The sequence below is a fragment of the Notechis scutatus genome, chromosome 6 (genome assembly GCF_049901735.1).
Source record: "Notechis scutatus isolate UNSWTSFEM ecotype Mainland chromosome 6, rNotScu1.2, whole genome shotgun sequence".
Lineage (NCBI taxonomy): Eukaryota > Metazoa > Chordata > Lepidosauria > Squamata > Elapidae > Notechis > Notechis scutatus.
The window spans coordinates 35,745,109-35,757,904 of NC_142014.1; the positions used below are offsets into that span (position 1 = coordinate 35,745,109).

General features: G+C 38.0%; 1 protein-coding gene across 1 annotated transcript in view; it reads left to right on the plus strand.

Annotated features, from left to right (window-relative positions):
* The first annotated feature begins 2,232 nt into the window (after positions 1 to 2,232).
* HMGA2 (high mobility group AT-hook 2) overlaps positions 2,233 to 12,796 on the plus strand; it is a 179,025-nt gene continuing 168,461 nt past the window's right edge. The window contains exons 1-2 of the mRNA XM_087967954.1: positions 2,233 to 2,839; positions 5,265 to 5,351. Coding sequence (XP_087824080.1) covers positions 2,720 to 2,839; positions 5,265 to 5,351 — 207 coding nt within the window. The 5' untranslated portion in view covers positions 2,233 to 2,719. The remainder of the gene's footprint in view (positions 2,840 to 5,264; positions 5,352 to 12,796) is intronic.

Below are 12,796 nucleotides of genomic sequence, written 5' to 3' on the forward strand. Positions count from 1 at the left end.
GAGAAGAGGCAGATGTTACATTGCTAACATCTGATGAACAATGGAAAAGGTAAAGAAGTTTCAGAAAGGTATATATTTTTGCTTATTTGATTATACTAAGGCTTTCAATTATATATCCTATAACTGTGAATAGCTCTTCAAAAATGAATTACTGGGTCACTTCATTTGCCCAATGAAGAATACATATAATGATCAGGATGTGACAAAACAGAACTAAATGGTCCAAAATTAAGAAAGGAATATGCCAAGGTTGTATACTATTACTATATTTATTTAACATAAAGAACATAAAATAAATGTCAGAATGGAAGAGCGATGAACAATCTCAGATATATTATGATACCATTTTAATGAAAGGAAATAAGGAAGACATAAGGAATTATTGGTTGAAAGTGAAGAGTACAAAAACCAGCATGTTGCTGAATACTTAAAAAAAGGGGGGGGGAAGGGAATCCAAGATTAAATTTTTAAAAAGGACAAAGTTGCTAGATACTGTCACTGCAATGAGATGCTATCATTAAGGGCATAAGCATGAATTACAAGAAATTATTACTAATAGACAATCCTGGTAAAATGGTGTCGTTTGTGCCACAAAAAATTGGAAGCCACTGAACAACACTAAGGGTTTGTCCTATTCCTGAGTTAAAGTGCTATTCCTAACGTGGCACAAAATGGTGCTATGCCCATTGCTAATAGACCCAATGGGTCTTTTCTGAGTGGTGTTCTGATTTTCTCTTCTGGCTTTGCTGTTCTCTTTTCAGTATATCACTATACAGGTAGGGAAATATTCATCTGTTGTAGGGCTGCCACAGAAATGTAAAAGGCCTGATGTTGCCTGGACTTTAGTTAGTTTGTCTGCCTCTCCTTTCATATCTTTTTTTTGCCATACATCAAGCTGAATATTATACGAAACAGGAAGATGTATTTTGTTAAATTATTTCATCATGGAGGCTGGATTGCCCTGGTCCTAATGTGGCAAAATACAGAGAAAAGCACAGGGGTGCATGGACAGCAACTGAATAGATATCCCAAAAGACCCGTGGCTCACGAAAACACCTTTTGGATGTAAAAATGTTGAATTATTGATCAGTATGCAAAAGCTGTGATTAAAAGAAGAAGTCTACAAAAACTAAAGACGGTAACTCAAGGCCTGTATTTGAAAAATAACATACTAAGGGGGTTAACAAAATGCATGCAGTTCAAAACAGAGGTAAAGGAAATCGACAAGGAAATGGACAGGCAATGGAGGGAACTAGGAGGATACATAGTTGCTTTATGTAAATCAAATGTTGCTATTATGGCTTCTGCTATTATACTACTGGCCAGGGAGGCTATAAAATAGTGTTTGTATTTGTATTTGAGTTTTGCAGATTGGAACTGAATTCATTCAACCATTTTAACTGCTTGGTTTTGATGATTTTATTGAAAAAAAAATCAGTACTGGATAAATATAATTGGATGTCATCAGTAGAGAAAAAGTGGATTTAAGGGTTTAAATTTAACAAAGGGCAAAGAAAAGATGGTGGCATATATTCAAATGACATTTTTATGTGTTAATTATTTCACATTCAAATTATTTTTCTGGAAATATATACTGAACTTTGTTTTAGTAAAGTTGAGTATTTCTCCCAAGAAAAATGATCCTGGCAAGCAGCATGAGGAAACCTGATTTATCTGGGTCAGTTCAACCAATTCAGCCATTTTATTCTTGAAAGTTGGGCAGCATCGACTTTGGACAGGTACCATCTTGGAAGGGCCCATTCTTTGAGGTGCGATTGTTTTTCTTTTTCCTTTTAATCTTTTACAGCATTTGTTCTAGGTCCGGTCCTCATTTGTTTTTTCCCCTTTTCTCTGGTTTTGTCTCCTCCTCTTCTTGTCCTCATGGTGGCCTCCCCCACCCCTCTTGCTGCCTTCGTTTCTTTCCCACCCAGGGCAAAATATTTCTTTCTTTCTTTCTTTTTTTTTAACGCAGGTTACTTATCGAGGGCAGGCATCTAGTGTTTCCATCCCCTTGCCGGCCGTTGTCTCTCGGCATATCATTACGGAGGCAAACGCATAAACCTCTCGGAGGCTTTCTCTTTCTCTCTCTCTTGTGTCCGTGTGATCTCTTTCACTCCCAACGTGCACGATCCGGTTTCAGCCCAGCCGAAAGGCGCGCTGGGTTATACACTTTTCCGAGTGCCTTCTCTAACTCGGCTTGCTTGCCTGAACGCGCCGAAGTCTGCGGAGCCCACACTTGCTTTGCGCTCGTAAGAGGAGCGTTCCCGCCGGCCCGCCCACCCACTCACCCACCCACAGTCCCTGCTCTCTCCTAGCATTTCAAGCGCTTCTATCTCTTTCCACTCCCTCCACTTTTTCTCAAAACAAAAAAGTCTTCCTGTATTTCCATCCCGCCGCTAAATTGAAAAGAGGGGAGATTTCCCCCTCCGCCTCCTTCTGCAGCCGCCACCGCCAGCACCAGCCTCACTGGCCCAACTACTGCTGCCGCTGCTGCCGCCGCCGCCGCCACCACCACCATCATCTCCCTCCTCCTCCTTTTCTCCTCTCCTTTTGGCAACACCAGGACGTCCGGCGTGGTGGTGGTAGGGGTAGCGGTGCTGCCGTGGGGTTGCGAGCGGACGGGGTCGCCTTTGAATCCTCCAGTTTTTCTAAGGTGCCTCGCGGAACGGGAGCGAGCTGAGAGCCTTGCGGAGAGGCTGAAAGGCAGCAAGGAGTCACGATGAGCGCACGAGGCGACGGAGCCGGGCAGCCTTCGACTTCTTCCGCGGCTGCCAAAGAACAACCTGCCACCGCCGAACCGCCGAAGAGGGGACGAGGGAGACCCAGGAAACAGCCACAAGTCAGTACTTCCTCTAGCTAACCTAGGACAGACCAGAGATGTGAGAATCGGGCGCACACGTGCCTTGCAAGCTCCTCGGCATTGGTGGTGTGTGTTTGTAGATGTAAAAGTTTTGTGGCGGCCACACGGGTTTCTTTGCTCGTTAGCAACTGTAACGAAACGGCTCGGAGCTGCAAATCCCACTGGCAAGGGGAAGGGGTGGAATGTGTGTGTGCGTGTGCCTGTGTGCGCGCGCGTATAAAAGAGGGAGAAATGTTGGAGCGCGCGCCCGCCCGCCCGCGCGTGCGTTTGTTTCTTTGGAACTGGCAAAAACTTATCTTTGCCTTTATTGTGTGCTTTTACTCGGCTCCGGTCCCACCAACCAGCGCTCGCGGGTTAGTTTCGAGCAAAGTTTAAATCTGAGTCTGAGCGGACTGAAAGGAAGAATGGGAGTCAGGACTGTCTGAGCTACGTCTCAATCTTTGTGCCATGTGTCTTCTAGCTCGTCTCGCAGTGGCTGTTGCCGCCTCTGGTCCCATCCGACTTCACCCCCTCCCATCGTGGCCGAGAGATGGGGGGGGTCAGACTCCCCAATTGTGTGTTTCAAAGGGGGGAGCCATTGTTGGCTGCATGTTTACTTTACATTTTGTAGGATTGTTTGACTTCCTCGAGGTTTAGTCTGGCCCCCTCCCGCCTCCAGTCCAGGAAACCGATTACTCTGTGTGGGAAAGGGTGTTTCGTGATTTAGGGCTGTGTGAGTGCTCGTGGGACATTTGAGTCCTGGCCATTCCCTTTTTTTCCCCCCACGAAATGAAATCCATAACTAATATGTCGTACATTTGGCAAAGTAAACATGCTACGGGGATACTCGGGTTGTCCTACTCCCTTCAAGTCATGTGGAGAGAGAGATTCTCTGCGGATGCATCCAATTAAGGTTGCTATTGTAGCGCTGCCTAGCCGCATGGAGAACTTTTTCTGTTGTTTGGATTGGTTTCCATTTCCTTCGAGGCAGCTATCAGCAATAGGAGTTGCCCTCTTAAGTGCATTTAAAGCTGGCTTCCGCGGCATAATTTTTTTTTTCATTCATTAGCATCAAACCACTTCCTGATCTGAAACCTGAAATGTAAAATACCTCGAAGTGGTGGTGGTGGTGGTTCCCTTAAATTTGCGGGGCTGATGGATGATCATTAGCTAAGACCTCACACTTACCCTACTTTTCTCTTCACATCCCCAACAATAAATCAATAAATATATTGGGGAAAGGACAGTATAAACACACACACACACACACACACACACAAACAAACACACACACACTGTGTTATCTTTGTTAAACTATCATGGTTTCAGTGACCCCTTCCCATCACCAGTATCAGTTTATTTTTGAAAGAAGCGTGTTGTATTGGAGGATCCTTGTTTGAACATGAAATATTATGAAATACACAGTACAGAAAAAAAGTCCACTTCTCTCCCAGTCAGTGCTGAATATTATAACTATTTGGCTTGATTTTTAAAAAAATTGTGTCACTTATAGTGCAGTGAAATTCTATGCATGCCTGACCAGAAGTAAGTCCCACTGAACGCTGGGTTTTAGTCCCAGGTAAGCGTGTATAGGATTAGGAATTTAATTTTGCAACCTAAAGAATGCAGCCGTTTTAAGATCCATTCACAACTGCACTTAATTAGTTGAACTTCATCCTGTAATCCAACTAAAATGTTCGATATTTGAAAGTGGATTTTTTTCCCTTTTAGTCCATATGATTCATTGAATAAATATTTGAATTTAAAAACTAGAATCCTACACATTTAAGCAGTCTTCCGTTTATGATCAAACAGAAACCATTTGGGGAAAATATCTGAACAAAAACTGGTTTTATATATTCTGAATTGCAGTCATGCTATAAATTTTAAATCGTTTTCTCATCAGGCCAGAACATGCAAAGCCCCCAAATACTGTACAATATATAAATTCCATTAAGCTAGACAAAGTGTATTGTAAACTACAGAACAAAGCAAAGCTCACTGTGGTAACTTTCATAACGAGAAAAAATATATGCCTTAAAGGTTCTTTAAAGTTGGAATTCCGTCTAAGTGTTTACAAATGTATATTTAATAAACAATTATCAGGTGAATAGGAAGAGCCTCCACTGATTAGAATGATAAAACATAATCTTATTAGGTGTGTTTGGTTGCGGAAAATGTATCTGCTATAATATCTGACATACTTTTTCATTGTTTTTCTATGGAGCTCAAGCTGCTATGGAGAAACATTTTAAATAATGCAGATAAACATATACTGTTATTTTCCTGTTTAACATTCTCTTTCACTATCCAAGTTGAGTCACTCATTGACATAAAACAAGTGTGGTATGTATGTTAAATTCTGATGTTTGCATTTAGATTTCTGCAGAGTTTTTGGAGACAACAGTGTGTTTTCTGTTTTTAGGAACCGACAGGAGAGCCATCTCCCAAAAGACCTAGAGGAAGACCTAAAGGAAGCAAAAACAAGAGTCCCTCTAAAGCAGCTCAAAAGGTGAGAGTAGTCAGAACAAAATATTTGCTTTCATTACCTCTTGTTTTTTAGCTATTGTCTAAACCAGGGGTGTCCAACCTTGGCAACTTTAAGACTTGTGGACTTCAACTCCCAGAATTCCTCAGCCAGCAAAGCTGGCTGAGGAATTCTGGGAGTTGAAGTCCACAAGTCTTAAAGTTGCCAAGGTTGGACACCCCTGGTCTAAACAGTTTCACATTTAACCTTTGAACTTTGTGGGGTTTGAGCCATTTTAATAATATTTCAGGCAGGAATGTTGGAAGAGGATCTTGGACATATGAGAAGCAATTCCCCACCCCCAAAGCTTCTACATATGTTTAATTTCCAAATCCAGGATTTCACTAACTATGTTTACTACTGTTAAATAAATTCAACTATTTTTAGTATCTAACACTAAATGTTCACATTCTGAACAATTTTAATATACCTAGGCAAATTATTACTCTAATGTTTTGTTAACTATATAGCTAAGTAATACATTGATGGTGTCAGGATATATGTTTATCTTTTATCATCATCTTTATTATAATCAGACATCAGGGTTGAATACCAGTTTATCCTCTATATTTCTTGCTTGACTTTAAAAGTATATCTAGGGAGGGGGGAAATACCACATTTGTAACAATTACTGCATTCTGAATATTGTCAAGGGAAGGAAGCATGAATTGACAAGTTCATTGAAGTAGTCCACTTTGTCTTCAGACAATTTTTTTTATTTAACAGATTCTAAGACATAATACCACAAGAAAAAAACTTAAACAAAATAATAATGGACAAATGCATACTATAGCTATTTACAGTTTCTTTATAAGAATACTGCTGACCTCAGTTTTAAGTAATTTTGAAAGGTGATGCATCACGTTTAGTAGACCAGTTGCTACCATCAGCGTTTTTCATTTACAAATACATCATAAAGAAAAACACAAATATTATTGTTATACAGATGTGGGATTCTTCTAATTAAAACTTGTTTTAGGACTTTTTATATATATACATACCAGTTTTGATATTGTTAATGGTGATATTATGAATTATTATAGCAACCTATGATAAATGCTTTTTTTTAAATTTAGGGACTGATAATGTTTTTGTCTTTCTTTAATTTAGCTCCTTTGAGTTTCAGTATAGAAAACTTTTTTTTATTCTTTTGCCTTTGTCCCATCCCTTTTTTCTCCCCATTTTTGCAAATGGAATTTAAAATACTGAATATATTTCACTGGCGCATCTGTTTTTAAAAAGAATATTGTAGAAAGAGTGCAGACATGCACAACATAAATAATCTGTAACTTTAATCCACCCCCCACCCCCCAAAGAGAGTTGCAGGTAAGGTGATTGTTAGGGTTTATAAAATTAAAGATGGTATGAAGGAAATGAATAGGTTTCATACTGCTAAAGTCATAATCTCGCAGTCATCCAATAAAATGGATAGAAGGCAATATAAGACAAGCAATGATTAGCCAGTGACATTTTCTCTAAAAAGTTTTATCAGTGACTACTAATGGGAATAGCTTTAATGAAAAATTAAATGAGCCCTTCTTTATTTTTTCCCAGAATTTCATGACTATTGTCTTGAAGGCTGGGAACAGATATTCCATACCTATGGAGGGGACCAGGTGGGAAAAGACTGAATTTACAAAGGACACAGCTATCCATGGTGTACATCACTTTTTTTTTTTTTGTAAATCTGTAAAACTATCTCTCCCCCCCCTCCCCCCAGATTTCCCTGATATTTCATGACAATTTCTGGAGGGTTTTCACATTCTGCTATAGGCTTTCCTTAGGCCCACAGCTGGCCATTGTGGAAACAGAAAATTGAACTACATAAGTATACAAATCTTGCTGAGCCATAATGTCCTCAACTTATTACTGTAAAGGAGCCTGCCCATTATGCTGGTACATTGTGATGGTTGTCATTTGGGACACCAACGTAATTGATCTAATTTTACGACTTTTTTTTTTTGCGATGGTTTTTAAGTAAGTGAACCAGTGGTTTGCTATGGGCCAGGTTTGAGAAAAACTTGAAATAAATGTCAGTTTTGAGTAAAACTGCTGTAAAATGTGATCTTATGATCTCAGGATGCTACAAGTAGCCGTAAATGTAGGTCAATCATCAAAAACCCAAAATGTCACATGACTACTTTGTGGGGGTGGGTGGGTGGGTGGACTAGCCATCAAAACTTTGAAATCAGGTTGTAAGTATTCCTGGAGAGGTCTGCCACAAATCAGTAAGTATCTGGTTGTAAGTGAAAACTACCTGTAGTGTGTTTGATTTTGGTTCAGTGTGATGTGCAAAATCATGTTCTGTGATTTTGTAAACCACTGATAGCTTAATGATATTTTTAGCACCCATATATAGTGGTTTATTCAACAAACCTCAGTAATTTAAATAATAACATGATAAGTGAAACCAATTAATGAATGTGTTATTTACCTCACATCACAAAACTTATACTTCTAGTTTTTGTATGAAGCAGTTATCATGTTTATAGCAAAAGCAGTATTTGAGATTTATAAATTTAAATAATTAATCAGCTGTCTGGGTTATCCTAACTATTGATTCTATTAAATTCAGTTTGCAGAACAAATAGGTTTAGGATTGTGCACATATATAAATGTTAATTAACATATTTCTATGATTATTTTATAATACTAAGCTGATTTAGAAAGAATTAGGGTTCATTTAGAGATGTTCACAAAGGAATGGCTACACTTTTGTTCATAATTCATAATTATTTTTAAAATTGTTGATTATTTTAAGAATAGAATAATTTTACTCTGCAGATGTTACCAGTTTTGTATTAAAAATGTACCATTTACTTAGATGCTGTGGCTCTGTGAAACACTTGTGTTGTATAGCTGTCACAGAAGAGGCAGCTTTACTTTCAACTTACAATGATTGAAAAAGATTTCATTCAAAAAGTTTTAAGTGGATTCTGCCAATAATATCTAGATTTCAAAACTCTTCTAAAATATATCTTCCAACATATATTCTGCATTTATTATTGAATGTACAGAAGTGACTATTGGTTAAGTTTTCCTTCATGGTTTAAATATCTGTTTAATAAAAGGACTATTTGCCTATATTTGAAGTATTTCTAAGGTGTTGAGGTGTAGATAATTAATTTTATACATGCATGGTTCTCTATCCTAACCATATTCTCCTGGGGAAATAGATTTGTTTTTATAAAAGTATATTCATATGAATTCAGTTTCTTTGCTCCAATGGAAAAACTGTATATATGTATTGTTTAAATAATTTATATTGTGCCTTTCCATTGTTAAAGCAGCTAATAAAAACAAATTTTAAAGTGTAACAAACAAATTATAACGTATAAAAGTATACAAAGGCATATAAATCATAGAAGTGCTTTATCCTTTTGGACCTTTAAGAATTATAACCCACTTTGCAATTTTAATGTATACAAAATAACATAATGTGCACATTTGATATATTAAATTATTAGGCAAAATATATTATTGTTAACTGTAACTCTATGCTTTTTATTGGTCTGAGATATCGCTATTAAATAATTAAAACACACACATACATACATACATTTATTTCCAACCTAGATTTGAAAGCAGGAGTTGTCAGTGCTAAAATTATTTTATCATAAAAGTAGATTCTTTAGGTAATTAAATGTTGCCAAAATGTATGGTAAATAATAGGTGGCTTCTTTCTCAAAGTAAAGTAATTGAAATGTATTATAAGATAAATGTTACTTTTAGAATTCAGACAGGCAAATAAAGAAGAAGCTCATGATTAATTGATATTATTTTCTCTTGTGAACTCTTACACTTCATAATTACAAATATACCTCTCTGTGTCTATATGATATATATGTGTGAATGAGGTGGATCTTTGTTATATTTTAGAGAAAATTCCATTAAATCTGTTGGGAATGTCCTGGAATGCTCAATGATGTATATTGCTGAATTTTTTGAAAGGTTACACAGCTTCTGGTAGACTTAGAAATCAGGCCTGGGAGGCATTTAAAACAAATTGAGCTTGTTAAGAAATTAGTAGTGTGAAACTTGACAATACATAAAAATGCTGCAGGATCTAATGAGTAGCTTGTTTCATGTCTGCTGCACAAATCCCAGAGAATAGCCCATAAAAACAGTAATATAAAACCCACAACTAAATAAATGTATAATTAATAGAGCTTTCTAAAATAACAGCAGCAGTATTAGTTCTTTTAAAGTTTTAAGTTCACAAAGGAATCAAGAGGTAAAACAAGAAAGATAGGAAGCAGGATAGGACTGTTCTAATTCAAATATTTCTGTCACTGAACAAATTCTTACGTTGCTGTTTAAAATGGATTTTTTAAATATTTGAGGAAAATTGTTTAATAGCTTTTAAACAAGGATTGATATTTTATGGGTCATAGTCTAGATTTTTAGATTTACAATTCATATTTGTTTATGCTTGATAAAATACAGTTTGTTTTTTAAAGAATTTTTTTAGAATAAAGATACACATTTGGGATATTGTATTACAAATCATTTTTTGGAAGTGAGTTCTCATTATATTAATGGGACTTAAGTACATATTAGATGAAATGACAAATTCATCCCATTTTAAAAACTAAATCCAGCTTAAATTGTAGTTAGAAAATAAATAAAACTGTTTTGAGAAAAAATGTGATTACATATGTCCATTGTCTCCTAAATATGTATATGCCTTTTATTTACCAGTCAATTAAAACAAACAGCCTAAACTGTGTGAATATCATCAGCATTGTCTTTTCCATTCTTAAGACAGTATCATCCAGACACTGAGGAATAAGCCTAATTTGCAAGCATAGATCACATCTGTATGTAAACTGCCTTTTATTTATACTTGGACTAGGAAAAGAAACCAATCTCCTTCTTTGTGGTAAATTTGCACACAGAGAAAGATGCAGGGTTTTAGCTGTTCCAGCTTTTTTTTTTTATTTAGAACAGTGATTTCTCCTCTCCCCAATAGTAAAACAATTCTAGAGCTGCTTTTGTTAGCATGTTTCCTTTACTTCCAAAGTGCCTGTAATTTATGGCTTATGTCAGGATAATTCTTGAGGTGCTATGCAAATACGAATTCTTCTTCTGTTACTAAACAATTCTTAATCTTGAGTATGCCCTTAAAAATGACATTGTATCATAGCTATCACCATGCTGGTAAATAAATGTTGGGGCCATAGAGCTTGGCACATAGCAAAACAAGAAATAAGATTACATTGACTTGTGCATAGTTCATAACCATATTCACATACTGGTGATAGTTATGAAAAGCAATCAGAAATGTAATCCTATAAAGTAAAGCAACCCATGTCTGCTAAAGCAGTGACTTGATTACTTTAGCATGCGCTAATTTGTATGAAACCATGCAGGCAGCATTCGCTCCATTCCAGTTTGAGTGTGATTGGTAGTCTTTTCGTAGTGTTATTGTGCTACTCTTTTCTTAGTAACTTAGGTATAGACTGATGGAGAGGCAGGTTTATTTACCGGAATACAGTAAACGGTATACTTCTTTAGTATGATTCTGAAGCTTGAAGCTGGATATCAGTGGAACTGACTCATGCAAAATATTTTCATGTGGTCATCCTATTGACTAAAGAGTAATGGAGGATCTAAAATGGTAATCCTGGTATTTTACATATTGAGTGAAGTCAGGCTTCATCTAATTCACCCATATGTGAGGATGTAACTCACCTTATCAGGATATTAAGAGTACAGAAAATACAGTGAATTGATTATGTAGTACAGGGATCCCCAACCTTTTCGACGCCGCGGCCCGGTTCTGGCATCAGCTGGGCGCCGCGGCCCGGTTCCGGCGTCAGCTGGGCGCCGCGGCCCGGTTCCGGCGTCAGCTGGGCGCCACCATCTTTTTTTGACGAAAAAGCGCTTCCGGTGACGTCACCGGAAGTGCTTTTTCGTCAAAAAAGATGGCGGCGCCAGCGCTTCCGTGAGCTTTTTGGGTAGAAATGGCTTTCTACCCGGAAAAGCTCACCGGAGCGTTAGCGCCGCCATCTTTGCGAAAAGCACTTCCGGTGAGCTTTCTACCCGGAAAAGCTCACCGGAAGCGCTTTTTTTACCAAAAAAAGATGGCGGCGCCCAGCAACCAGCGGCCCGGTAAGGCTTGTTTCGCGGCCCGGTACCGATCCGCGGCCCGGCGGTTGGGGACCCCTGATGTAGTATATCCAGTTGTGGGATTCAAATAATTTAACAAGTGGTTTGCCCAGGGTCAGGTTGGTTGTTGTGGGAGGTGTGGCCCATCTCTGTCCTCCAGCTGCACTGCACATGCGGGATTAGCCTCCCCTGATGGCCAACCTGACCCTGGGTGAACCTGTTGTTAAATTACACCCCCCCTCAGGTATCAAAGAAGATCCTGGATGCTGCAATGAAGAAACGGGCAATGGAGCAACCGAAACGAGGGAAGGAGGAGAAATAGGGAGAAGAAAAAAGGAAAGTGGCCTTCTTCCCTCGTGCTGGCTGCTTCAATGCCCATTTCTCCTACAGTGCAGTGCTCAGGATCCACTTTGATAGTGGGGAATGGGTGGGTAATTTAACAACCGGTTCTCCTGAACCAGTGTGAACCAGCTGAATTTCTCCACTGGGTATAGCATAAATTATGATTACTATATGACTAAACTTCTGAAGTAGATACAAATCTTAGTATTCGAAAAATGATTAATGAAGTTATATGTTTCTAAATTTGAGAAAAACATTGAATATGACTGAAGAAGTGTTGTTAGTCTAGTTTTAATACATTTGCAATGAAAGAGGAATTTTTGATACAGATAATCCTCGACTAACAACAATTCATTTAGTGACTGTTCGCAATTACAATGGCACTGCAAAAAATGACATGACCATTTTCACACAACCATTGCAGTATTCCTAATCAAAATTTAGATGCTTGGCAACTGACTCATATTTATGACAGTTGCATTGCCCTGGAGTCACATGATCACCTTTTGCGACCTTCTGATAACCAAAGTCAGTGGGGAAGCCTTATCCAATTAACAAGCGTGTTACGAACTTAACAGCTGCAATAATTCACTTAACAACTGTTGCAAAAAAGATTGTAAAATGGGGCAAAATTCACTTAACAACTGTCTCATTTCCAAACAAATTTTGGATTCAGTTGTGGTCTCAAGTTGAGGACTACTTGTATTTTGCTAGAGAAATGTCTTCAGTTATACTTTGGTGGGCTTTAGCCCTATGAACTTTCTGAAATGCTTGCTTTCTTATATCCATCTTTGATTCAAACCACATCCTTGATAGGATATAGCAAAAAAAATTTCCCTTGAAGTTACACGGTTTATTTTTGGCAGTGTTGGGGAAGATGAGCAGCAATAGGTGCAGGCTTTTTGTTCAAAGAGGTTTGAAATTTGGAACATGCTTAGGTTGGCTTCAAGTTTCGTCTGTGAAAGTAGAATCTTTGT